Source organism: Phalacrocorax carbo, chromosome 1, assembly GCF_963921805.1.
Source record: "Phalacrocorax carbo chromosome 1, bPhaCar2.1, whole genome shotgun sequence".
Taxonomy (NCBI): domain Eukaryota; kingdom Metazoa; phylum Chordata; class Aves; order Suliformes; family Phalacrocoracidae; genus Phalacrocorax; species Phalacrocorax carbo.
Window position 1 is genome coordinate 7370757 of NC_087513.1, and position 27923 is coordinate 7398679.

Here is a 27923-nt window from a genome sequence, read left to right on the forward strand (position 1 = left end):
CCGTTCCTCACGGCGGGGGGCGGGGAAGGATGGGACATAAACGGCGCTTCCGTGGTGTCCCCAGCGCACGATTCGCCTTGTTGCCCTCCCGTGACGTCGCTGTCGTGACGGTCTTGGGTCATGAGTCGTCACGTCGCGTCACGCTAGTCGCCACGCTAAAGGCGGCCGTTCCGGGGGGAGTGCGCGGCAGCTGTACCGCACGGGTGGGCATCCGCGCGACGCTGCCTGATCCGTTCAGCTGTCACCGTGATAAAACACTGGGAATAACAGTGGCGTAATATCAAGTTATGACATCATTGATGATTTAAAGGATGTCATCTGTTGTGTTTTGTAGTCTAAATGTCTAAATCTGGTATCTCCACTTCGCCCTCCTGCCCTGTCAGTATTCTTGTCCGGACATCCGAAGGCATTTGACAACGGTAAATTTAGGTGCATGAATCTTCCCAGTTTATTTGAAATGCTCGTGGCCTGCGTGTCGGTATGGCCTGCCCAGAAGCTGGAGGCGATGATCCCTGCGGGTCCCTTCCAATTCAGGCCATTCTTAAGATTCTATCATCTGGGCATGGTGTCATTGGGCAACTCTAAAGTGACCCGAGCTGGAAAAGCTGGCAAAATCCAGAACTTCAGGGTGTGAATCTGATATTTATTTTACATTTAGAATCCAGATTCTGACAGAAGCTTTTTCTTAGTTACAGGGAAGTGTTGACACCCCCCCCCCCCCCGGACTTACAACAAGCACATGCACATACGTGACCGTGACAGCAGGCACAGGCCTGGATGTGCATAATGGGATTATTCAGCTGTTAAAGCCACCTTTTATTCAGGGGCAAGAGTCAGCCCAAATATAAGACTCTGTTTACTGATGCAGAGTTTTAGGTATCCTCTGCCAACTGGTACAGGAATGGACAGGTTTTTTTCCCATGAAAGAGCTCTCCTCCTGTTTGTTAACTTCATTGCTCGTTTTGCAGACGCATCTAAAAATCTCTTTCTGGAAAAGTTTGAAAGGACAAAGTCACGCTTGTTATTTACACAGATCACTCAAGTGCCCTGGCTACACAAAGACTGCATTTACTTGCCAGGATATCCTGAGTTACGAGGTTGATTAAACTGATTCACCAGAATGAAGAAGATCGGTGTGCTTACCAGGGAAAAAAAAGGGATTAAATGAGGAGGTAAGCTCCATATTCGTGTTGGTGCTTTATTTCCCGAAGGCACCAATCCTGCAGCCTGTCAGCGGGTGCTTTGTATTATTCTGTTTTGGGCTGGATTGAAAAAGCAGACTCGGCGTTACATTAGGCTTAAGGATCAGTTTTGGTGGCATTACATCAAGAAATGTTGGCTTATTGTCTTCTGAAGAACGATATCGCTGCCATTTTAACACAAATAAAATACACTTTTGCTACAGCTTTGAAGGGAAACAAAAGCTCCTTCTCTATTTATATCACATTCTCCCACATCTACGACGATGTTGGAACTGTCTTTTGTAAAGACCATGCAAGTAAATCTTGGTTTATGTTTGGTAGCTCGGAAAGCTTTTCCTCATAAAGTACCCATTTCACTTGTGTACATACTGATCAAGTTTTTATACTAACATACCAAAAATAAAACCAAGCAGGTCTCATTTCCTGAGTCTCAGATATAAACCATGTCTTCCAATTTTTTTTTAATTCCTGAAGATCTTCTTCCCAATTTTTTCAGTATGTTTCCTCAATTACTGGCACCAAACATACACACGGTAGTCAGAGAGTAATCACAGTTCTGCCAAATACTGGCCTAATGTAGAATCTGTAGGTGTACTCAGTATTCCCTTGTAGCCAAATCCAGAAAATGATCCTTTTTGCCAACTGAGCCGGTATTCACATAACTTTTTCAGACCCATCTGTTTTATTCCCAAAATATTTAGATTTTTAGATTATTCATAGTCAGTTTCCTGGAAAGAAGCTACATTTTAGTGCATGTACTTTTTCAAGGTGTACAAGCTTGTGCCTCATCCTGTTAAAATCACAGAATCATAGAATGGTAGGGGTTGGAAGGGACCTCTGGAGACCCTCTCGTCCCACCCCCTGCTTGAGCAGGCACACCCAGAGCAGGGGCACAGGGCCGCGTCCAGGCGGGGTGTGAATGTCTCCAGGGAAGGGACTCCACTGCCTCTCTGGGCAGCCTGTGCCACTGCTCTGGCACCCACACAGGGAAAGGGTTTGTCTTCATATTGAGGTGGAACTTCCTGTGTTCCAGCTTGTGCCTGTTGCCCCTTGGCCTGTCAGTGGGCACCACTGAAAAGAGTCTGGTCCCATCCTCTTGACACCCACCCTTCAGATATTTATAAGCATTGATGAGATCCCCCCTCAGTCTTCTCTTCGCCAGGCTGAACAAACCCAGGTCTCTCAGCCTTTCCTCATAAGGGAGATGCTCCAGTCCCCTGATCATCCTGGTAGCTCTCTGCTGGACTTGCTCAAGCACTTCCACATCCGTCTTAAACTGGGGAGCCCAGAACTGGACACAGGACTCCAGATGTGGCCTCACTAGGGTAGAGCAGAGGGGGAGGATAACCTCCCTGACCTGCTGGCCACACTCCTGTTAATGCAGCCCAGGATACCCTTGGCCTTCTTGGCCACAAGGGCACAGTGCTGCCCACCAGCACTCCCAGGGCCACCTTAGTAAAGCCGCTTTCTGGTACATCAGCCCCCAACCTGTACCGGTGCAGGGGTTGTTCCTCCCCAGGGGCAGGACCTTGCACTTGCTCTTATTGAATTTTATGAGGTTCCCCTGGGCCCAGCTCTCCAGCCTGTCCAGGCCTTGTTGGATGGCAGCACAGCCTTCTGGTGTCTCAGCCGCTCCTCCCAGCTTGGTATCATCAGTGAACTTGCTGAGGGCACGCTCTGTCCTTCTGTCCAGGTCATTGATGAACATGTTGAACAAGACTGGCCCCAGCACAGACCCCTGGGGAACACCACTAGTTACGGGCCTCCAACCAGACTCTGCCCCATTGATCACAACCCTCTGAGCTCTGCCGTTCAGCCATTTTCGTCCACCTCACTGTCCTCTCATCTAACCCAAACTTTCTGAGCTTACCTATGAGGATGTTACGGGAGACAGTGTCAAAAGCCTTGCTGAAGTCAAGGTAAACAACACTCACTGCTCTCCCTTCATTGACCCAGCCAGTCACACCATCATAGAAGGCTCTCAGGTTGGTTAACTATGATCTCCCCTCGATGAATCCACACTGAGTACTTCTGATTAGCCTTGTAATAAATCACATTTGTTTATGTCCAGCGCATCTTGACACTCAGATCCAAGATAACCTCTCTTCACCACATACCACCAGCTGATAAACTTCACCAGGACTTATTTGTGGGCAGTTTTTTCAGGCTGATACAACTACTAAAGTGGCAAGGACTACAGTCCCTTTAGAAATGCTCCCAGCTGATGATGATTTTTTTTTAAAAATATTGCAAGTTCAGATCTTTGAGGTAGTCAGTCGTATACTCTTTAGTGTATACAACCTTGATTTTCAAGCATTTCTAGTTTGCTTAGCCAGAACATCAGGTAGTACAGAATCAACGTCCCATAGGGGTCTTCTCTAGGACAGGCTCACTGTGCCAGGAGAGTCAGGCCAGGAGAGTCCCCTTGCAAAGCCAGAGCATATGCCCTTAGCAGCGGTGTTTCTGCTGGCATAGGTATCACTTTCTCACATTTAGATATGAAACAAAGTCAACAAAACCTTTTATTGACCTAGATATAGTACAGCAAGGCTTTTGCCACATGTAATCGTGTGCTAGGCAAGATGATTACGCTGGCAAAGGTCTGCAAAGTACTTTAAATCTTTATTAACTGAATTTTGAATCACAGAAAAAACCCAACAAGTTTACTTGATGAGTTATATATTCCATAAACCCATGCTTAGACTTGATTAAACCCATAAGTGAACCTGTGTATACAAATATTCCATTACTTCACCAAGATCCACACTGTGTGACCAAACCACCTCATTTAGTCCTTTTTAACTTCGGAAGATTTTTGATGTTCAAACTTAAAGGTCTTTTCCAACCTAAATGATTCTATAATTCTATTCCTATCAGAGCTAACTGGGAAATATTAAACTAACTCTCTATCTGCTTTAAAGCAAAACCACATTGATATCTGTTATTTGACTGATATTTGCATAAGAACTGTGGAAAAGTATTTCATCATCAGGTGATCTGCCTGCAACATTTGTCTTTTTCCCCAAGCACAGGGTAGAAATATTTAACTCTATCAACCTATCCTGCCTCTTTACTGTCAACTCCGCAAAATCATGTAATATTGCAACATTATTTTCAAGGTTCCTTTGTTCTAATATACATTGAAAAAATAAATATTCAAAGACACATTTCTGCTATGCTTTACTCTGTTGGCCACACGTCAACTGTCCTACTACAGCTGTATCCTTTTGCCTTCTCTGCAGCTTTAAAGGTCATTCACTTTTATTTTTCTACTGAATTGGCTGCTATAAATCTTCATAAGACCAACCATACAGACCTCAAGGAACACGAGTGGCCCCTCTCCAAGATCATAAAAAATCCCTGTCCAACTGTGGTGTCATAACTGATTCACTTGCAAAATCCTGTTCTGCCTGTTCCAAAGGCATATAACTAAAGCTTGATTTGAAGGAAAAAATACTCTTTGATTTCCCTGTTGTGAAGGCAATTTCCCAAGTAGGTCCATGGGCACAAGCCTATGGAAAGGTAACTTGCCAGGACCCCTCCTGCCTTCCAGGCCTGAATTCACACAAAGTTCACAAAATCACAGAAGGGTTGAGGTTGGAAGGGACCTCTGGAGGTCATCTGGTCCAAACCCACTGCTCAGTCAGGGCTTCCTAAAGTCAGTTGTCCAGACAGCTTTTGAATATCTCCAAGCATGGAGACTCCACAACCTCCCTGGGTATCCTGTTTGAGGACTTGGTTGCCGTTAAAGTAAAAAGATGTTTCCTGATGTTCAGACAGAGCCTCCAGTGTTTCAGTTTGTGTCTGTTGCCTCTGGTCCTATCACTGGACACCGCTGAAAAGAGCCTGGCTCCAGCCTCTTTGCATTCTTCTGCAGGTACTTACGTGCATTGATAAGATCCTCCTGAGCCTTCTCTTCTCCAGGCTGAACAGTTCCAGCTCCCTCAGATTCCTCATTTGTGAGGTGCTCCCGTCCCTTCATCATCTTAGTCGTTGGATTGTCTCAAATATGTCCATGTCTGTCTTGTAATGAGGAGCTCAGAACTGGACCAGTGTGGCCTCACCAGTGCTGAGTAGAAGGGACCTGCTGGCAGTACTTTATCAGCCCAGGATACCATTTGCTGTCTTTGCAGCAAGGGTGCGTTGCTGGCTCATGTTCAACTTGGTGTCCATCAGGACCCCGAGGTCCTTTTTTGCCAAGATGCTTTCCAGCTGGGTGGCCCCCAGCATGTACTGGTGCATGGGGTTGTTCCTCCCCAGGTGCAGGACTTTGCACTTCTCCTTGTTGAACTCCTTGAGGTTCTCATCAGCCCATTTCTCCAGCCTACTGAGGTACCTCTGGATGGCAGCATGACCCTCTCATGTATCAGCCCCTCCTCCCAGTCTTGTTTCATCTGATGTTAAACAGGACTGGACCTGGTAGGGACCCTTGGGGAACACCGCTAGTTACCAGCCTCCAATTAGACTTTGCACCACTGATCACCACTCCTGGACCTGGCCATTCACCCAGTTTTCAGTCTACCTCACTGTCTGCTTATCCAGCTGATCAACAGCTTGTCTATGAGGATCTTATGGGAGAGAGCGTCAAAGGCTTTGCTGAGGTACAGGCAGACAACGCCCACGGCTCTTCCCTCACCTACTGGGCAGTCACTTTGTTCCAGGTGCTTATCAAATTGGTCAGGCACGGTGAAGCCACGCTGACTACTCCTGATGGCTTGCTTGTCCTTTATGTGTTTGGAAGTGGTTCGCAGGCACCTGAAAACTTTAGATAAAGCTTTTAGGTTTTGTTAAAACTTTCTCTATAACTTGTCATTTTTTGGTAGGTTTTCCAGAGGCAGTGAGGTTACTGTGTCTTTTCCCACTCTAACCATGATCCAGCATAGACAAAATTATACTGTGATACGTTTCAGGAGAGATGTTTAATAGGAAATTTGGGCAGCCTTTTAATAGGAAATACCAAAACACTGGAATATATGTCTGGAGTGGCTGAAAGGATCATAGAATCACAGAATGCCCTGAGCTGGAAGGGACCCACTTCGAGTCCAGCTCCTGTCCCTGCACAGGACAACCCCAAATTCACACCATGTCTCTGAGGGCCTTGTCCAAGTGCGTCTTGAATATCACCAGGCTGGTGCCGTGACGCCTCCCTGGGGAGCCTGTTCCAGGGCTCCACCACCCTCTGGGGGAAGAACCTTTTCCTAATACCCAGCCTAGCCCTCCCTTGGCACATCTCCCTGCCATTCCCTCGGGTCCTGGCGTTGGTCACCAGAGAGAAGGGATCAGCGCCTGCCCCTCCTCCTCCTCCCCTTGTGAGGAAGCTGCAGACCGCCATGAGGGCTGCCCTCAGCCTCCTCTTCTCCGGGCTGAGCAAACCAAGGGACTTTAGCCGCTCCTCGTATGGCTTCCCCTCTAAACCCTTCACCAACTCCGTGGCCTCCTCTGGACACTCTCTGGTAGCTTTATATCCTTAATGTCCTGTGGCGCCCAAAGCTGCGCACCGCACTCGAGGCGAGGCCGCATCGGTGGGTCAGAGAGCCAGGCTGGACGCGCGGCTTTAACGGGACACACACACCCGCCCGGCCGCACTGCGGCCCCGCCGGGCCGCCTCAGCCCTCCGGCCGCGGGGCGGGGAGCGGCGGCCACACCCCGCGCGGGGGCGGCGAGCGGCGAGCGGGGCGGCCATGGCGGCGGCGGCGGGGGCGAGCGCCGTACGCTGCGCTCTGTGGCGGGGCGGCCTGCGGCGCTGGTACCGCACCGAGCGGGGCGTCTACGGCTACAAGCCGCGGAAGGAGGCGAGCGGGCGAGCGGCAGAGGTGCGCGGCGCCGGGGCGAGCGGCAAAGCAGGTCGGACACCGTCAACCCCCCCCTCCCCGCTCCCATCGGGGCCGCGCTGGGCTGAGGGGAGCGCGGCGGGGGCTGCCCCGGCGGCGGGGGCCGCTCATCCCGTCCGCGGCCGGGGTTGAGGCTGGGTCTCCCCGCAGCGGCGCCCCGGGCTCGGCTCGGCAGCCCCTCGCTCCCCTCAGGAGGCGGCGGCGGCGGCCGCGGGGCCCGAAGTCCGAGGGCGCCGAAGCGTCCCGCTGTTTCGCTCCCGTTGCCCGAGCGGGCGGCGTCCGCCAGAGCCCCCGCGGCTCCCGCGGCTGCTGGGGGGTCTGGCCTTGCCGTGAGGCAGGGCTTGTCCCCTCTGCCCGCAAAGCCCTTCGCCTCGGCTCCCGAGCAGCCTCCGGACACCTTGCCCGGCTCCGCGGCCCGGAGGGGCTGTCAGCGCCTGAAGTTGCTTCAGTTACGTCCCCTTGTAGCGTGTTACTGCTCGTAAAAGCACTTATGCCACGTGCCTGTGTTTTTTCTTTATTTTTGTCCTTGAACTAGCTAAGTACAGATAACTCTGCTGTAGCAATAACTGTGATGCTTTTACCTCAGCTCTACAGTGCAGAGAAGTAACTTCAAGCAGAAAATTCTGGGGCTGTGTTAACACCTCAGGAGACTGCAGGAGGAATTAAACCTGTTGTACAGAAGCAGGAGTGAAAACAGTTTGGTAGCTGCTGGCCACCAAGTTCCATCACTAAGCAGCCTCCTTGTTAAGCAAGGAAAGGGTTAATATATTTTTACATTACGTTTGAAAAGTTGCTTTTAAATGGCTTTCTTGCTGAGGGTGTTGTGGGAGACATCAGGGTTACGTTCTTCCATCGTAGAGCCCGTTAGAGAAAAGGTCCTGTTTGAACAGGCTGGCTGCATGAACATAATAGCTGGAGCAGAGCGCTGGCAATGGAAACACAAACGTCTGAGAAATAGCTTCATGAAGTGGTCTCAGAAATTGCATTGCTTTGGAAGACCTGAATCTGTCAGTGTTGCACCTTTACCAGGCTGAAACGCTTCCCACCCTTTAAAAACATGTTATAAACTGGTTCATTCAATTAATTTGTAGCAGGTTCTGCTTGCAGTATATTTTACTGGTGTACAGTTTATCGACCTGGTCTGTGGCATGTGTTCACTGTGTGCATGACCTTTCTGCAGGTCAAGTTTTGCATATGTCGATAACTGTTTGATCTCACAGTGAAATGCCTGCCACGGTGTGTTGTTGATGTCTTGTTGAAAAGCTTGTCCACATACTTGAATTTTTAGTACATCTGGCTCAGCACATGCACATGCTGTTGGTTGGTGGCTCCTGCAGATGCAGGCTTTTTTTTTAAGTCATAGGACCTGAGTTATTGTTAAGACCTCCTGTCATTCCAGCGAGCAACAGGGAAGCACAAGCAGTATGATTTGAGTCGGTTGGGGAAATAAGACTTTGCACGCTGGTACCATGCCATTCTCAAGTTGTATGTGCGTGGTATAAAGAGATTCAATACAAAAGGAAGTAGCTTTGTGAATGTTTGCAGGAGCCTAGATACGAGGGGAGCCATGGGAGAAATCTAGAGTGCACTTGCTTGAAAATTTGATGAGTGAGCAGATTTAGCAGTTTGATGATGGGAGCTGCTGTGGGGTGGTAAGGTGAAAATGGCTGCTTAAAAAAGGTTCTATCTTCCCAGCCAGAACCTTGTTGATTACTAACGGACCAAGTACTCTGGTGTTGGTGCTCTAAATGGATTAAACATGAGCATGTGTGAGATACTGTTCTGCCTTCTTTTTGTTTTTAGTTGACCATGCTCTTGCTCGTTTAATAACTGCATATGCTGAACATGGCCACAAAGCAGCCAAAATAAACCCACTGTTTGCTGGCCAAGCGGTTATGAACATGGTACCCGAAATCCAAGAGCTGGCTGAAGTTCTTCAAGGGCCTCTCATTACTACAGGTAAGTCTGCAGCCTCATCACAGCAAATTGTCTTCACGGGTGATCTATTAAGAGGCTGTGTCTGCTGCGGAAGAGCCAAATATTGAGTGGTGGTTCAATCAGTAATGAACTGTTGGACGGAAAATTGTTAACTTCGGCCTGCTTACGTGTTTGTTGCAGGAATCATCGTGTAATGAGTGGCTACCCTCTAGCGTCTTTGGAAACCTTGAAAATTTTTGCTTGGTCTTACAACTACTAAGGTTACACATTAATTTCTTGTGTTGCTGTAATATTCTATGATTTAGCATAATACTTAACACTGTAGTGAAGCTGCCAGAGCTCTGGGGCAGAAGTCAAGATTTGTCTTTCCTTGCATCTCTTAGACTCTCGCTGTGGCCTTGAACAAAGGTGGGCCTTCTCCATGCTTTATCTTCTCCATCTGCAAAACAGGTGCTTATTTACTTGTGATGCAGCTGGGATTGGAGCTCATCTCTCTGAGCCAAAAGATACCGAGTGCTATATGGAGTCACAAAACCAGCAACTTAGTTTCATTCCTGGTAAACTCTTTCAGAAAGGCATTCTGAGCACCTTACTAATAAGCATGAGGCCCTCATATTAATAACACTGAAGTGTGCTTATAAAATAATTTATTGAGTTTTGTTTTTAAAGGAAGACAAGGCATTAATTTGTATGCGCAAAAAGTTAATGTAATTGCAAGACAACAGTTTAGGTCTTAGTGCCTCCCCCTTGTCCCCCAGAATCGCTAACAACATTTATTTTCCACCAGGGCTTCTAAACATGGGAAAAGAAGAGGCTTCCCTAGAGGATGTGTTGGCTTACCTTGACCATATATACTGCGGGCATATTTCCATAGAAACAAGCCAGCTTTCAACTTTGGAGGAGAGAGAATGGTTTGCTAAAAGGTTTGAAGAGCTAAAACAAGAAGCATTTACACCTGAAGAGAAAAAGCACTTGTGCAAACTGATGTTGGAGTCCCAGGTACCTTGTTCGCTACAGTTGGATTCTAATAGAGTTGTGGAGGCTGTCATGAACCCTTCACTGCTCCAGACATTATTCGTGCCGGAAAAGAAAAATTGCTATCCTGAAAGGCTTGGACGGTGTGCAAGAGGAAGAAGTACAAGGTTTTGCCTGAAAAAGTGCAATACACAAATGTAGGAATCTCATGGAAGGTTGTTGCTGTATTTACTCAACAGCTGTTATTGAACGACATAGCGACGCCTTTTGGTTTGTGTCGACTACTTTGGAAATTATTTCTAGGAAAATATTTCCAGCCAAACTCAAAAGGCTTTTGGAACTAATTAGAACATATATTGAGTGTAATATATATTCCTGTAACTCATTCTTTAATGTCTGGAGACACAAATAATGACCCTACAAATCCATGAGTAATCAGTATTCAGAAGTGAGATTCTCTTTGGCTAATGACCTGACAGCTTATATTAAATGTTACTGATGGGGACGCGAGGTTGGGCAGAGCACTGTGAAATTTTGTGCTCTGGTGCAGCTGGTCTGTGTTTTCCTTTCACTGTCATGCTGATCTGTTTCCTTAGCTTTAAAGCATGATGTCTCTCAAAGTTTGGGGAGGAAAAAAACAGAGTTGGACTGAGGTGTTAGCCATATAGCACTGGTAAATTTGCTGCTTTTCAGCAAAGGAAGCTTTGTTCAATGCATTCTGTAAGGAAGTGAAAGATTTATATACTTGCAAAATGTATAGAGAAGATTTATTCCAATACTACTGTACTGTGAAAAATTTACATTTTTTTTTCCCTTTTCTCCCTTCGTTGCCCAGAAGGATGGAAAGGTAGAAAAGCAGGATCGGTGAAGTTGTCCCTGTTCCCAGTTCTCCTAGTGGAAGGAGTGTTAAGTGTAATATTTACCAGTGACTGACCAGAAGCATATGGCATGTTTCATATTTTTCTTGCCTCTTTGGCAGTTAAAGGAATTTGGCAGTGAGGCAGGAGGATGAAATCAGGACACTGATAGATGCCCTATTGACTTCCATATGGTCAGAACTGTACTTGGAGTGTAGAATTTGACAGGATAAAATGTCTTCTGTGTGTGATCAGTTTTGTATACATTATTCCTTGGAACTAAATGTTGCTTAACTAGAAGGTGTTCAGCAGTTGGCTGAGATCTTTGGCTGTGGCTCAGGCTTCTCAGTTACAGCCTTCGTTTATTTTCAGTCCTCAGTTGCAGAACACTACAGACACTTCCAGTGTTTCCAAAACTTAGTCACTTGTGAGAGGTGTCTAGGAGTAGGTGAATGGAGTGAAGTGGGAGGAGTGAGAGGAAAGTGAAGTAAATATATGGATTAATTTATTTTCTTCCTCTCAAGCGTTCTTCTACCTGTGTTCTCTAAGGGCTAATAGTGATCAAAATGAAACACTGTTTCTCTGGCACTTTGAATCTCAGCATATTTAAGGTTTATACTGTAAAATAACACCACTCCTTAATTTCCACCTAAAATAGGTAAACTAGCAAGGAATTTGTAAATTGTTCTGGTGTTATATTTCTTCATGCATCTCCTTCCATGTTAGAGACAGTTTGGTCCTCAATCCAATGTTTTTCTGCCTAAGAGGAGATAAGAGCTGATTTCTTGTAGTCATCATAGCATCTGCTCTCGGACTGTGTGGGTGGAGAGTAAGCTGAGACTTTCATGGGGTGGTCTTAGGTCTGTATGCCTTAAAGGTACAAACATAAATAATATTTCAATTTTATAAACAGAAGACTGCTGCTAAAAATAGCCTAATACTGAAGTTCTCCTGTTTTTAATAGGAGTTTGATCACTTCTTAGCCACGAAGTTTGCCACGGTGAAGCGGTATGGTGGTGAAGGAGCTGAGAGCATGATGGGTTTCTTCCATGAGTTGTTCAAGATGTGTGCGTACAGCGGCGTGACGGATATCATTCTTGGGATGCCTCATCGCGGAAGACTTAATCTTCTCACAGGTTTACTTCAGCTTCCACCTGAGGTGAGAGACTTACAATCTCATTGAGAGTTGCTCTGTGCCTTATCCATTTGCAATGAAATAAAACCTTAGAAGTTTGTTGTGTTGCAAATGCTGAAGCAATAAAAAAGTTATCTGTATGAGAATGTACTCCCCTTCTGTCAGCACCTCAGCCAGATCTTCAGACTGTTGAAGAGAACTCTAATGAAGGGGTTTGCATGCTGTTATCAGAAGCATCCTTTCAATTTTAGGAGTAGGAGAGCATACAGTTCTGTAAATGTTTTCCTTTCAATGTGTTAATGAATCATAAAGGGGATTTAACCAAATTTGTTTCCATGCAGCTCATGTTCCGTAAGATGCGTGGTTTAAGTGAGTTTCCAGAGAATTCAGCAGCCATTGGGGATGTTCTGTCCCACCTGACATCTTCTGTGGATCTTGACTTCGGTTCACACAGGCCCGTGCACGTCACCTTGCTACCTAACCCCTCGCATTTAGAAGCAATCAATCCAGTGGCTGTGGGCAAGACGCGAGGAAGGCAACAGACTCTGCTCGATGGAGACTACTCCCCAGAGAGCTCCGCACAGCCTGGAGACAAAGTTATTTGCCTGCAGGTATTTAACTCAAACTTTTTAACTGATCTTTTTAAGACTTCCTGGAGTAGCATGTGAACAGTAGTAGTGTATATGGAAATATCAAATGAAACTGAATTAATGTAGAATATCAAGAACTGGGATTTGCTTTGTGGAGAAAGAGGAAGAAAAGGAAGATTCCCAGGTGACATGTGATGATACTGGCATTTAAACAATTCAATTTCTAAGATTTCTGAAGAATGATTATGATACCTTCCTTTATTTTAATAATACTCTGCATTGAGAGTCGTGTGTGCCTTTCCTCACAGACCACTTTTACATTTAAACCACCACTGTTAGCCTTCTTCTAAATGAGTTTGGAGAAGAGCTATTAGCAAGGTGGCAAAATATATAGGAGGTTTTAGAATTTTGTTGTTTTATCATAGTACTGTTGAAGAAAGTCTGCTGGAATTGTTTTTTACTCCCTGACCTGTCTTTTATAGCTGTGGAGGCAGTCCTAGATAGTTCCTTGATAATTTTTTTTCTTGCATTGTATTCAACTTGGAAATTACAAGTGAGTCAATCTCTGAAACATTTTTAAAGCTGGGAGTAAAAATGAGTTGGGGCAGAACTGTTCTCCTGTCAAGTATGATAAACATGGAGGAAGTTACAGGTAGAAGTGATGACCTATTTCAGTTAAATAAATGTTTTGCTTCCTTCTGGAAAAATGTGTATACTGAGAAAAAGCAGAACTATTGAGAAACCTGGAGGCAAGTTGGGGTTTTGTTATTCTTTTTTTTTTTATTTAAAAAAAAAGGGCTTTGGGGCATGCAAGTGTTTGTTGCCCAATGCATCTTCTCCTCATCTTTCAGTGCAGTTGTGTCAGTGAGTTTGATAAGATATTACTGCTTCTTAGATTCTGTCTGTCTCATAATATTAGATCTTCACAGTGTAGTAATGAAACTACTATGACTCCTTAAACAAATATTCTTCAGGATAAACGGACCCTCCCTGTGCAAGAAGAAATTAACTTTTGGGTTTTGAAGGGGTAAGTGGTAGGGAGGGTTGCACAGTAGAGGAGGACAGTGTTTAACTCCAAGCTAGCCACCTCTGTGTTAGTCAACTGACTCAAAGTATTCCCAAAAGAAAGAAAGCGTTTTACGTAATGTGCACATCGGTAGTCGTGATTGTGTCTTTAGGAGGTCCAAGAGTTAGACTTTTAAAAAAAGGCAAATTTTTACAGTTCTGACTGGTAACTGCTCTCATTCAGTTGAGAAGAAAGATGAAAGCAGAAACTTCCTGTTTCAGAATCTTGATTTGGAAGTTTTTTCTCCTTGGGCTTTCAGTTTTCTTAGTACTTTCTCTCTTGAAATGTAAGTGTAGAAACTCTGATTTGAGGTTTACTCTGGCATTTGTTCTGTCCTTTCACTAGCCTGAGTGCCAGAGCTTGAGGGTAAAAAGAGTAACGATCAGATGAGGTGCCAGTGTCAGTGGTGAGCCTAGTTGTCCAAGGTCTAAAGATCACCTTTTCTGGAACTTCAGTGTGCTTGGAATACATGAAGACTATAAAACTCTTGTGTGGATAACTACTATAGATACTTCTGCAATGTTTAATTGTCCATCTCAGCTGAAGAGTGGCTTGTTTTTCACCTTCTCACATATCTTAACTCCACTTCCTGGACATCCAGCAACTACTGGTGTCTGTGATTTGAACAGAAATCTGAGAATAAGGTCTCCCTGAAATAAATTTCACATTTGACATTCCACTGTCAGGGTCACTGTTTGAATTAAACTTGATGGTGACCTTCCTTGCAGCTTGCTTCTAGAATGAAGAAAATCCTACCTGCCCCACAGGAATTGAATCCTCTGGGGTTGAGGTGCGTATGAAGAGTCTTGTGTAGTTGGATATTCACACTGTAGGCTTTAATGCTTTGGGATGTACTGGAGGCCATAAAGTTCTTTCAGATGTTCTAGGGTCTTCAGTCAAGTGGTGTCACCGAGATACGTAGCCTTCTTAGGCAGCAGAAGAAACCAGAGGGAAAAGTGAAACCCCAACACTTCAGGAGCAAGTGTAGCATGGTAAGGGGTAGAGTGGGGATGCTGTGTTGGCTCTCTTGGAGTAGTTAGCTTTGGTTTTCTGTGATGCCTTTTAAAAAAGTCTGTATTAGAACTTTATAAAACCGAGTGCAGCATTTTCACTGGTTGATTGCACCTCTACTCTCTCTCAGGAGTACTTGCACCTCCAAAAGTCCCTTAAGGCTTGAAACCGTTACCCCATAACTAGAAAGTAGAACTGTCATCTGCTCTTAATAAGAAATTGCATCGATCTGCATAGTGACTTTGATATGCAAAGGATTGCATCTGCATTCTGAAGAAGCTGTGATCAAATTCATCAATAGAGAGAGCTAGTTCTAGCTTCAAAACATTGAAATGTTAGATGATACTCATTCTAGTATCTCTAGCCCTTTTGGAAACCTGGGTTGAATGCCACAGTCGCCTCCCCTCTGCCTCCAAACTTTTTTTGCTTGCAACATTTATTTGCAATTTTGAAATATGACTAAGAACTTAGGTTTTATTTCCTTCTGAAAGCTTTATTTTTATATGCTTCCATTCAGTTCCTTTTCCACTTTTATTTTTCTCCCGTCATGTCTGTTCTTGTCTCTATTTAGTGAGGTGGCAGTAGGCATAAATCCCAGCTCACCAGCATTTAACTTTCAGCAGAGCATGTACCAAATGCTGTGGTGACTGGCTTCGTTTTGTTCAGTGGCCAGTGACTTGCTACTGACTACTGCAGCTTTGCTTTAGCCATGATCCTTGCAGCCACCTATACGCTGGCGAGTCAGTTTTAAGAGATGTAGGTCTGTTCCAGGTAGGGATTACATCAGGCAGTCATGTACAGGTGGCGGCTGTTATGACCGTGTGTTAGAGATAAGACTATATAAACTGTCATGTCATGAAAACAGTAGTCTGAGAGGGGTTAAGAAGTGGATTGGGCTGAAACTGTATCTGTTGTACCTACTTAATTTAAAAGGTCTTGCTTAATGAGTTACAGGTTTGATTTCTCTGTTCCTCCAGCGTTTTCTAATAAAGGCTTTCCATCTTCTTCCCTAATGTAGGTTCATGGCGATGCTGCTTTCTCTGGGCAAGGGATTGTTCCTGAAACACTGACCCTCTCTAATCTCCCACATTTCAGAGTTGGTGGGAGCATCCATTTGATTGTTAATAACCAGCTGGGCTATACCACTCCTCCAGAGCGAGGAAGATCATCTCTGTACTGTAGTGATATTGGTATGTACACCTGAATCAGAAGGAAGGTTGCCTGTTTTGTCAAAAAGGAGTTTTAACTCCAGTGTTGATACATGCTCTTTGATGGGCTTTTTGTAGCAAGTGCCTGTCAACTCTGGGGAGCTAGATTAATCTATCTCCATTTTCATGATTGAGTAGAAATTAAAATTATTATTGATTATCACCTCCTACTGGGAAAAGTTCAGATGCTACAAACATGCCCTGTGCTTTATGGCAAAGGCTAAATATCAAGGGAAAATCTTGTCACATTTTCACAGGACGTTGTAAAATACTTGCAGGATTACTGTGAAGTTTATCACTAATTTAATTTCTGCCATGTCCTTGACAGCTTTAAAAAATATATTGTGATGGAGTGTATAAGAGACGTATTTTAAATATATCTTATTAAACGTAATAAAAATCACTGCAGTGTGTTTTCTGAGCAAGATTTATAAGTCAGATACTCCTTAATTTTTCTGTTTTGTTTGTGGTCAGGTGACCTTGTTGAGTTTTGAAAGATGAGCCTTGTGCTATTTCTAAGCTTAACCTTGAAGTCTTTTGGTTTGGACTGGTCTTTCTTAGTGATAAACAGATGTATTGTAACCAACAAGATAACAGACATAGTAGTTGGTGTCCTTGTGTACATCTTCTAGATTAAAAATATACTCAAGCATGTTTTTAAGACATACCATCAAGTGTTTGTATTTGTCTTATGGTTTCATCGAACTGAACAGGTAGATTCATTAAATCTGAAAATCTGATTAGGTGGTAGCATATGTTACTATTACTTTTTCCCTGGGCAAGTTTGTGTTGTGTGGTGTGTTTTTTGTTTTTTTTTTATTGGGTGTGTTTTCATTTCTTCTTGCCTGGTCAGTGAGGAGCAGGGCATTACCCATGTAAGCTTCATGATTTTGCTAGGGAGGGAAACTTGGCATGGGTCAGGAATGGCTGAAGCATCTTAATTTCCTAGAATTTGGGCAGACAAAGTACAGGAGGAAGATTTGCAGCCAAATTGTCATACAGGGGAGGGTGTTAAGATATTTTGCAGTGTTCTCTCTAATTTAGAGACCATTCTGCCTGGAGAAGCAATGGATAGGATGATTACTAACAAGGGATAAGATTGTTCCTGGCCTCTATGAATTCATAGTAGTGACAGCTTAGGCTAAGAAGGAAACAAAACTTGTTTTTTGTCTGAAAGGGAATCAAGCAAATAGTTCTCTCCCATTCCCCAGAGACTTCCATCCAGATAAAGATGATGTAGGAACTGCATATAGAAAGTCCTCTGGGAATTTAGCGCTGGTAAAGAAGTTGTGCTCAAACTGTGACAAATGTAACAGGCTGGGCTAATTGCACTTTCTCTTGGGGAAGACTCCTTACTCCTTACTACCACTCTTACCACAAAGAGCATCTTTTGTAGATTGGTTTTTGTTAAATACACTTCATGTGAGCTGTCTGTAGTTTTCAGCAGAGCAGGTGTGTCTGCTTTCTTTGGAAGGGGTTGAGAGTGATTACTGCTGTTATGTTTTGAATCCCTGGGCAGGTAAGATTGTTGGATGTGGAGTTATCCATGTAAACGGGGATGATCCTGAAGAAGTTGTCCGTGCCACACGACTGGCTGTTGAGTACCAGCGCCAGTTCCGCCGGGATGTAATAGTAGACTTGCTGTGCTACAGGCAGTGGGGCCACAATGAACTTGACGAGCCGTTCTTCACCAACCCCAGCATGTACAAAATCATCAGGTAAGGGTAACGTGCCCAGTGGGGGAACCCAGCACGTCTACACCAACTCAGTACTGCCTCCTGCGGTAGTGGAAGTCTCTGTATAGCGAAGATCCTTTGACATACCAACAAGTCTTTAAGTGTAGCTACACTGTCAGCGGCCCTTGACTAAGGTGTGAGTCTGATGATGATGTATTAATGAAGGTAATGACTAGTGTTGGTTCCTGAACATGTGCCTTGGAGAACCATCTTGCACATAACTCTTGAATTTTAAGTCCATGATGGCTAGCAGTCAGAAGGCAGTGTTTTTTTCTGTGTGCCAGAGGGAAGCGTAGATAATGCAGGAGAATGGGCAGGAAGCCAGTATGACATTTGTCTCGTCTTTGCCTGCTTCTGCTGGTTCCAGTGCGGACTCATCTTTATTAGTGTTTAAACATATTCAGATTCCATCCTTATCCCCAAAGGAAAATACACATGAAAATTTACTGGCCAGTGAATTCTGGTATTTCAGGTGAAGCATTTATGGGATGGAGGCTTGATTCTCAGCTAATACTGAAATCCTACTGTCAATTTGTTGGAAGAAAATATGCATGCTAGCACAAAGTCAGTCTAACTGGGAGGTTTTTTTGACTTGTTACCTGTAACTGCCACCTATAAGCACTTTATTTTAAAATAAAGGGCTGTATCTTTCTGGAAGTGCGAGAAAAGCAGACTTGATGCAAATAAGTATAATGCACCAGGACCATTTAGTTTTCTGTGGTACCCAACAGTAGTAAGGTGGTATTTCCTTGTTCTGCAGTGACACTGTTTTCAGGCTTAATGTCTATGGGGTTTGATTCCCTCCCTGACAGGTCCCGGAAGAGTATCCCAGACACATATGCAGAACACCTAATAGCTGCTGGGCTCATGACTGAGGTCGAAGTATCTGAGATAAAGACAACATATTATTCTAAACTGAATGATCATCTTGCCAACATGACTTTGTATAGTCCACCTCCTACCAACCTGCAGGCTCACTGGAAAGGCTTTGTCGAGCCTTCTGCTAAAATCACCACTTGGGACACAGGTATGCCTGTACCCCTTCTGCAGTTTATTGGAGTCAAGTCTGTAGAGGTGCCTGAAGAACTCCAGGTGCACCACCATCTTCTGAAGACCTACGCACAGGTCAGTAGAGCATAATGATGCTTCTAGTCCCATTGCTCAAAGGTGTGACCCGTTACAGGAAAAACTAAACCCAGCGTGGCTGCCAGTTGGAGAATATTACAGTATTCTCTAGGCAGGGCAGCTTGCTCTCTCTTTCAAGGCTGAGATTATGCCATTTTTCCTCTAGTTTTGAAGAAAGATATGCCCTCTGCCCCAAATCTGACCATATCCTTAATTTTGTAATTTCAACAATATTTTGTTGCAATGAAGAAAAAAGAAAATATATTTTATTTTTACAAATAAGAAAAACTATTATGATAAATTACTATCATTTATATACTTTATAATGAGTACTTTGTGAGAGAATGAATCAGGAACTTGGTAACAATTTCTGAAGCCAGTAGTGAGTGTTCATGTTTTATATATAAAACATAAGCATACGCATGTGGCTGACTTTGACGGTCCGTTTTTGATAGCTCATAAGTTTGTGTAATAATTGCACTGGCTTGGGTTTGTGAATGTTTCCTGTTGATGAATGATGACCATGCGCAGGTGTCTAGTTGGCAGCCAGCGAAGCCATGAGTTAAGTATTTTAGAAGATGGATGTTCTGCCTTTCCAGCCCAAGACAAGGACAACACAGCTGGGTGTGATCATTTGTCTGCAGTCCTGCAGCCAGGACAGGGGAGAATTCTGGAGGCTGAAATACCTACACCCGCTGTCTTTCATAACTGCTAACCAGACAAATCAAAAGTCTGTCAAGAGCACGCTCTGTGCTGTGCTAAGATTCTTAATAGTTTCAGACTAAGTTCTACTTTGTCGATCCACAGTTTGTTTGACTGGTAAGTGAACATGTGGGTCATCCATGGTTCTGTGGTCTGCAGGCCAGCCTTCTTCAGGATGTGCTGAAATAAGACTCTGTGTATTCCAAACCGACTTAAGCTGGCTGCAGGAATACAGCATTTCTCTCTATAGTGTGTTAATTTTTTCCTAGCTTCTAGTATTGATCAGTGCCACTAAAAGAGCTACAAATGGGAAAAGGCGAAATAGTAACTTTCCCTTGTTGTTTGCTTGTTTAGTCAAGAGTTCAAAAAATGGAGGAAGGAAAGAAGCTGGACTGGGCAACAGCTGAAACTTTAGCGTTTGGTTCCCTCTTGAGCCAAGGTAAGAGGCAGATAGACAGCAGACAATAAAATAGTTTTGCTTTGATGGCAATGAAGTACAGCATCAGTCTTTTTTAGGTGATTCTAAGTCCAAAGATTAATATGATGTATATATTTGAAAAGTTGCATTTGCATGGTACTAAGGGAAGGTAAATATGAATACTGTATGTCACCAATATTTGTAGATTGACTACTAAATATCTTAAAAAAAAATATTGTTGATCCCTCCCACTGCCCAAAGAGTTGGTGCTTAGCACTAAGCACGTGAGCAACGTGGCCGCCATCAGCGGGGCCTCCCATACGCTTACCTCTTACAGTGTGTATCATGCTGCAATTTATTTTCCCTCCTCTCTAGCCTGAATTTGTATCTCCATTTACATATGATACAGAATGCACTTATTTTGCAGCTTGCGTTAGTAAATTGAGCTACTTACCACAAAACAATTCCTGGCTGCAGAGAGGATAAAAGAGAAATGTCTGAGCATCTCTGTGCTTGTGAGTTGGAGCTGCTGCTGGTTAAGAATTCCATCTCGGGGTTGATGTTGCTGATGAGGGGAAGTCCAAGAAGAGACTTAACAAAAGAAGTAATATTTCAGCAGTGGGGGGCTGTTGTCCTGCATGCTTTCTGTTTACATGACTTACTAATCCAGTGTTTTGTTTATTGCTTGGCAAGGGTTTAATATCAGACTAAGTGGACAAGATGTTGGCAGAGGAACCTTTAGCCAACGACATGCAATGTTGGTTTGCCAAGAGACAGATGATACCTACATTCCCCTGAATCATATGTCACCAGACCAGCAGGGTTTCCTAGAGGTAGGTTCTGTGGCCCACAACATGACCTTCTTCAAGTGGTGCTGAAGCAGAAAGCATATTTTAAAGCTGCTGAGATATGTAGGTAGCCTGTATAAACTGGCAAACCCCAGATACAGAGACATAAAACTGTCAGAGCACCTCTGTTCTTTGTAGTTACCCTCTTTATGAATTTAATAAGGGGTTTTGATTTTCCATGAGAGATCAGCTATTATTCTTTTCCCCTCAGCGTCTTCATTCAAAAGCAAAAAAAAAAAAAAAAAGAGATGACCATCAATTGCCTGTAGGAGCACGTGTCCTCAGTGCACCTAGCACTGATGTGCCTGGTTCCAAAGGTTCTTAATCTTGGGTTGTCTTCTTCCTCCCCCACCCCTCCCAACAATTTCCTTTTGTTAGGTGAGTAACAGTCCCTTGTCTGAAGAAGCTGTGCTCGGTTTTGAATATGGAATGAGTATTGAGAGCCCTAAGTTACTGCCAATTTGGGAAGCTCAATTTGGAGACTTCTTTAATGGAGCCCAGATAATATTTGACACTTTCATCTCTGGAGGTGAGTGTACAAGGAGCTAATATATTTAAAAATTAATCATATGTAGTAAGTCTATTTTTAGAAAATCCTTTATCTTTAAAAGTGCAATGTGTTGAGAAAAGAATTCTGTTTTCTCAAGAAATCTTGTGAGCTTGCCTGTGTGGTCCTGACTTCTATGCAGCTTGTCTCTGAAGATGATCCATCTAAAAGGAAAGACCCCATCTTTGGCAGAAGACAGTCATTCTGAAAGGACAGTTGATTCTATTAATGGCCTTTCTTTCCCCCTGCTATTTATTTTACTGTGTGCATTTATAGTTAATAGCTTTTTAGGCTGTACCTTTCCTTCGTGAGGCGTATGAAAAATCAGTGGAGTAACATGGAAGGTAAATAGAGATTATTTCAAAGAAACAAACCAACCCACAACAATGCCTTACAACCAGCCTCTACGTTTAACTCTAGCGTTTTTTCTGAGTGCTCAGATGTTGTGAAAGGACCTGTCTGAGATGGAACATGCTGAGAAAATGCTGAGATGGATTTTTAGAGTGGGATTCCTTGTATGTAAGCATCCAGAATTTTGGCATCTAGCCTCACTTAGGCCTCTGCACTCCCTCCATAATCATAGATGGAAATTCAGAGGCCCTCATATCCCACCCATCCTCAATGTGTATTTGAGGCTGGGATGAATCACCTTCTGGATTTGACTGTAATCCTTCAAACAGCACAGGAGGTTTGATGGAGCCCAGGAGAACTAGCCTGGGGCTAGCACTGCTGTGTTAACTAGGACTGGCTCACAGGATGCTGCCTGGGTCATGCCTGCAGGGGACCAAACAACAAGATATGCAGAAAACAGCAATGAATTACAGTTAGGGGTTTGCTCACTGGAGAGTTACTTTTGAAGACCCCTGTTAGTCAGGAGGACAATTCCATTAAGAGGATTCTTGTATACCATGGTGAAGCTTTAGAGTAAGTTTTAAAACTTCTCCATATCACATGCTCCACGTGGAGGCTTAAGTCTTCTGGAAACCCAAAGTTAGGTGCTAATTTCAGAGACTTCAGATCATCTTAAGTGTGCTGTTTCGTTGTTGTGAATCCGTGGCAAAATGCCAGCAGCATGTTTCAGGCTTGTATTTAATGATGTGGAAATTACCTGTTCTTTTTTCCTGAGTAGTTTGTGCAAAGTAATGTGTTTTGCAGCTTTATGTTCTGTGGGAATCATTCTTTCTTCCTTCCTCACTGTGTGTTTCTAGGTGAGGCCAAATGGCTTCTGCAGAGCGGGATAGTAATTCTTCTCCCCCATGGCTATGATGGTGCAGGCCCTGAGCACTCATCCTGCCGGATGGAACGGTTCTTACAGGTACCCTGCCACACCCCTCATTCACATGTCCCCCATCACAGCACTGGCAGTCAGTGCTCTGGGAGTCTTGCCACAAAATGCCCCGTTCCTGGTGTACCTGCTGATGACATCAGAAGCTGGAGACATACCAGGATCATACCACCATGATGAGATAGGAATGGGCTGGGCTGAAAGTGGAGGTAGAAGGGAGCCTGTAATGAGAAGCTGCAGGTTTGGAAGTGGTGAGGAAGCAGTTTGAGCTCAGATGCTGCCACAACAGCTCTGGTCCCAAGAGTTTGAACCTTGTAATAAATGCTTGCTGTTCCTGTTGCACCTCTGTCACAAGCCCAAGTGGGTGTGTGGTAACATGAAATTTTGTAACCTGAGATTCACACAGTGCAGAGGCCGTGCGCCCTCTGCGAACAGCCCTGGTGGGATGTGCCTCAGTACTGCCTGCTGTCTCTTTTCTGATTGCTGCTCCTCAGCAACATCACTGTACCACAGAGCGAGTCCAGTAGCAAGATGGAATTGTTGAATTGCGAATAGCAGGCCTCTCATGAGCACTTCTTAAGAAGACATTTTGGGAATTGGCATCTGGAACAGGCAGCCACCTTGAGTGAACCACTCGTCTGATCTGTGCCTAGGCACAGATCAGACAGAGTGCTGGACACTGTTAAATACCAGTTAGAGTATCTGTGGCTCATTTAAAAAAAAAAAAAATCCACTGTTGTGCCCTTGTGACTGTAGTAAGTCAATGAAAGCTTTTTCATCTGAGTAATGGCTTAGGGAGGGTTTTGCAGCATGTTTAGAGGATGCTGCCACTCTGATGAAGTAGTCATGACCTCTCCACTGTTAGAAGAACTGTCATGCCCTGGTGACAATGTGCTAGAAGGAGGCAGTTCAAATATGGTCTTGCCAGTTAAATGCTAAAGCAGTTTCTCCTCTGAAGTTGTTCTTCCTTTGCAATCAATGTCTGAATTGGAATATTTGCTTTTCTATTCTTATACTAGTCAGCATGCCTTACGTGTCTGGGTTCTGTCTCATGTGTTTGGCTCGGTGCTTGCTTCTTGACAAGGTACTGCCTGTGTTTCCCTTACATAGATGTGTGACAGCTCAGAAGAGGGAGTTGATGGGGACCAGGTCAACATGTCAGTTGTGCATCCCACCACGCCAGCACAGTATTTCCATTTACTCCGGCGGCAAATGGTCCGAAACTTCAGGAAACCTCTCATTGTGGCTTCTCCCAAAGTGTTACTCAGGCTCCCTGTAAGCTGAACACTTTTTCTTTTTTCTTTTTTTTTTTTTTTTCCCTCTCCTTTTCTTCCTCCTGTTCTGTGTTCTCTTCTGCTTTTTCTTTGGTCTTCCTCTGTGTTCTCTGATCTCTATTTTGGGGCCAAATCAATGGGGTTTTGCCTGTTGGGCATGGGATAGGTTGAGGATTAAAGCTGGGTGGAGGTGGGCTAGAAGTAGGGTTGATTCTTGGTCTGGTGGTGTTCTTGGGAATCTTATCATCCCACCTTTCATCAGCAGGAATGGGAATAGAGGGAGAGGGAAGACTGTATCTTTTTTTACTTACCAAAACCCTGTCTCAGTATCCTCTTCCCAACTCTGGCCTGAGGCAAAAGGGAGCAAGATTTGGTAACTTCCAACTGTCCCCCATGTAGGCTGCCGTATCAAGTCTTGAAGAAATGGCCCCAAGGACAACTTTCAAGCCTGTCATTGGTGACTCTGCAGTAGATCCTAAAAGGTAGCTCTACTTTCTTAGAGGAAAAGCTCAGAAAAGATGTCCTGTCCCTTCCTCCTACCTAACAGCTGAAGTTTGAGGTGATATGAAAGAGGTGACTTTAGGGGAAAAATGTTGGTTTATGGTGGGTGACTTAGTTTTACTTGTTTCTCTCCTTTTCTTCTGCTGACTTGTTGGTAGTTAGCGTAGATGTCTGCATAATTGTAAAGCGTTCAGGCTTTTTTTTAAGTGGGATGGTGAGGCAGAAAGGATGGTGTTTATCTCCTTGCCTTTTTCCAGTAAGGTTAGGCAGCCAGGACTTCTTGGATTGCTGGGAGGGTATTGTGTATCTCCAGCAGGCAGTTCCTCTTGGGCGTGGGAGAGAACTGTCCTCTGGAGTTATTTCCCTCGCTCTCTGGTTTATTCTCTATGGAGAGTGCATAGATTACTAGCTTTGACTAGGTGTTTAATTTTTATATAGTTAAAGCTAAGAGAGGTGAATTCCATTGTAACGTAACTTCCCCAGGATTACTGAAGAAGCAGGACCTCTGGGCTCTGACTTAACTGAGCCCAAAGGTTAGTTTGCCAACTGTTGGAGGGGAGAGGGAGGGAAGGGAAGGCAAAGAAAAGAAAAAGATGGTCTAGGATAGCAATTTAGCTTCATAAAGATGTCTTTAAAGTTTGGCTGGTTGTTTTTGTTGAAAGTGTGAAATGGCTTTGCACAGAGTTTCTGTAAAACACTAAACTTGGAAACATTCCTATTTTTCTTCAGCGTCACCCAAGTGGTGCTCTGTTCTGGTAAGCATTACTATGTGCTGGTGAAGCAAAGAGAGACACTAGGAGAGAAACAGCACAACACAGCTATTGTGAGACTTGAAGAACTCTGTCCTTTCCCCCTGGAAGCTCTACAGCAAGAGTTGAGCAAATACAGCCGTGCAAAAGGTCAGCGTGTTTTTTACCTTTGTGTTCCTAGACTTTTCAAAGTACTGAACTAAACCTCTTGCCTGTCTTTTAGGATGGATAGTTGTAGTAGCTTTTTCCTCTTTGCTCTCCCCTGCATTTGTCTCATGATTCTGGAGTGGGATAAAACAAATGTTTACGTCTTGTGTTGACAGAACTTGTCTCTCTGCTATTGTTACCTTCCATAAAGCACTACTAAATACCAGAGTGAACCATTTGGGGCATTTTTTTGCATGGTCTTTGCAGTCCAGTCGTTTAAGTAGCTTTTGAAAATGTCAGTAGAAAAGCGGAATACACCAACGGTATGCCTTAATGGTGGACGTATTTTTAGTTTGACTTCAGCAACGTGTGACCTACAAGGGAATTCATTCTGGCAAGTTTTCGTTTCAAAGATAGTGCCAACACAAAAAAGGCAGAGGTGCTACAGGTGAAAAAACCTGGGTTTTCTTGAGCTGCTGAAAAGGTAAATACGTGCATTTGTAATGTACCCTTATAATTCCTTTAGTCTTCATCTGGAGTCAGGAGGAACCACAGAATATGGGTCCATGGTCCTTTGTGTCACCACGGTTTGAAAAGCAGCTGGGGATTAAGGTAAGATGTCTCCATGGTGTTTTAGTCTTTGAAATGAAGTTTTAAGTTCTCCTTGAATGCAAAATTCTGTGGTGCTTGCACAAAAAACAGCCTGATACATAAATGTGTGTTCTAATTTATGCTACTTATGCTCTTAATGGCACCGTTTAGTGGTGATGAGCAGGACTGGAGCTTTCTTTTACGAGGCGTTTAGTCTAAGTAGACAGGATGATGAAAGATCCCAGGTAGGAAACAATATGCTTGAAGTGAGTAGGAGGAGAATCCAAAGCTGCTGTTGGCTCTGGCAGATTGTGCACTGTAATGTTCTTGGAGCCATGCTCTTTGGGAGATGGAGGATAACTTCCTGCATTACTTCCAGCTGGGGCTGCCCATTATCTGCCAGTAGATATTGCCATGGCATCAGAGGACCTCAGGATGTGAGCCTATGCTTGTGCTTCATTAATCATTTCCTCCTGACTCAAATTTCAGCTCCGTCTTGTGAGCAGACCTCCTTTACCAGCCCCAGCAGTTGGCATTGGAATCCTGCACCACCAGCAGCAGGAAGACATTCTTACCAACACATTTATCTAAGTTTTCACCGGACAGACTGACAGACTGCTGTCAGTCATGTTTGGTGCCTCCTCCTGTGAAGAACAACAAAAGACAGACCCTTAAGACTCTTAATTCTCCAAAATGGGAAGAAAGAATGGAACAAGTTCTGTAATGATGAAGCAATTTTTTCATTTAGGGGAATACCTAAAGATGTGGGTTGATACCTGTTACTTCGTGTTCTCTTCCAATATTTTCTACTAAACATCTTCTCAAAGCTAAAAAAAAATCCAGTCCAGGGGACAGGTCAGTGAGGTGGCTGTAAAATACCTTGTGTCACACAGCCTACCTTCACTGGACAGTTCCCTGGGATGGTGCCTGTGTGGAAACAGTTTCTGTTTCCACAGAAGTGTTAGTGCTGGTTGTTTGAATAAATGCTTCCCTGTGCCTGGGAATGAGCCATTTCCATAGCAGTGTGTTCTGGATTTTCTCATTTCTTTTCCTATGGGCCAGGAATTAAATCAGTTGGAGCTGTTGGTGTTCTTCTTGACACCTGAGTTGTTTAAAGCAGGATTCCTGGGGGGGCCTTGCAAGATGGCTCCTGAAGGCTTCAGGCACTGCTGTTTCTCTCAACTGGAGAAGCAGTGCTTTCACATCAAGCTTGCAGGTGGAAGGCAAGCTGCAGGGCTTGTGCCATATTTTAGAACCATATTTTGTAGAGGCCAAGGCAGATTCTAGAGGCTAGCCTGAATGGTGACACTACCTCCTACCTGGGAAATTCTTCTCCATGTCCTTCCAGTTTGTTGTTTCTTTTGGTTTTGTTTGTTTGTTTTTAACCCCAAGACTGTACTGTTAAATTGGTCAATTGGTTTAGTCTTCTGTGTTGACAAGGAACTTCTAACTTTTCACTAGTAAAGCCAAAAGGAAGTGCATTTAAGAAGCCATCTCTTCTCCAGTCCCAGGCTCGTGAATGTGGCCTGTTTTTGAGGGCTGGCTTCTGCTTAGTTTCTTCCTTCAGCAGTCCTTAGTTCCCACACAAAATCTTGCTCATGCTGGAAGAAGGCTGAAGTTGTGACCAAGCAAGAGCAACAGAAAAGAGTCAAAAACTGTGGCAAGCTAAACAGAGAAGTGCAAAGAGCTTGAGGGACAACTTGCTGAAAGGTGTAATAATGAGGCCTCTTTCAAATACACCAGAAGGTGGAAGAGGGAAAGATGGGAGAATTAGGAGGTTGAAGGGGCACATCAAAAAAAACTGCTGTAGCAAAAAACCCCAAACATCATGGCTTTTTGGGGGTTTGTTTTTTTTGTTGGGGGAGGTCCTCAGCTAGAGGCCTGTTGGGATGTTCCTGAGCAAAAACTCTTCTTTGCAGTGTAGGTATTACAGACTTTGCTATGAAAAGGTGTGCTAATAGAACACCTTTATAGAAGAAATCAGTGAAGGGAGGAGCAATACAAGACGGAACAGGAGGGTAATCAGCCAGGTTTTCTGAAGGAGCTCAAACAGATACAGGTATTGAAGATATTGAAGACATTTGAAGAAGTTCCCAAAACGCACCTTTATGCCAGCAACAAGAAAAGGTGAGCAGGAAGGGACTGACTGAGAGGAGTTCAGCTTTAGCACTCACAAGCAAGGAGTGA

The 27923-nt window shown here is 44.2% G+C and overlaps 1 protein-coding gene across 1 annotated transcript; it reads left to right on the top strand.

The window, feature by feature from the left end:
- Positions 1-6852: 6852 nt before the first annotated feature.
- DHTKD1 (dehydrogenase E1 and transketolase domain containing 1) lies at positions 6853-26749 on the top strand. Its single transcript, XM_064442985.1, has 17 exons — positions 6853-7046; positions 8837-8992; positions 9759-9970; positions 11768-11962; positions 12280-12549; positions 15624-15795; positions 17333-17531; positions 18362-18674; positions 19731-19815; positions 20488-20627; positions 21021-21171; positions 22398-22504; positions 23585-23749; positions 24148-24230; positions 24979-25148; positions 25672-25757; positions 26226-26749. Exons 1-17 carry the CDS (start codon positions 6884-6886, stop codon positions 26325-26327), a joined length of 2769 nt encoding a protein of 922 aa, XP_064299055.1. The 5' UTR covers positions 6853-6883; the 3' UTR covers positions 26328-26749.
- Positions 26750-27923: the final 1174 nt, after the last annotated feature.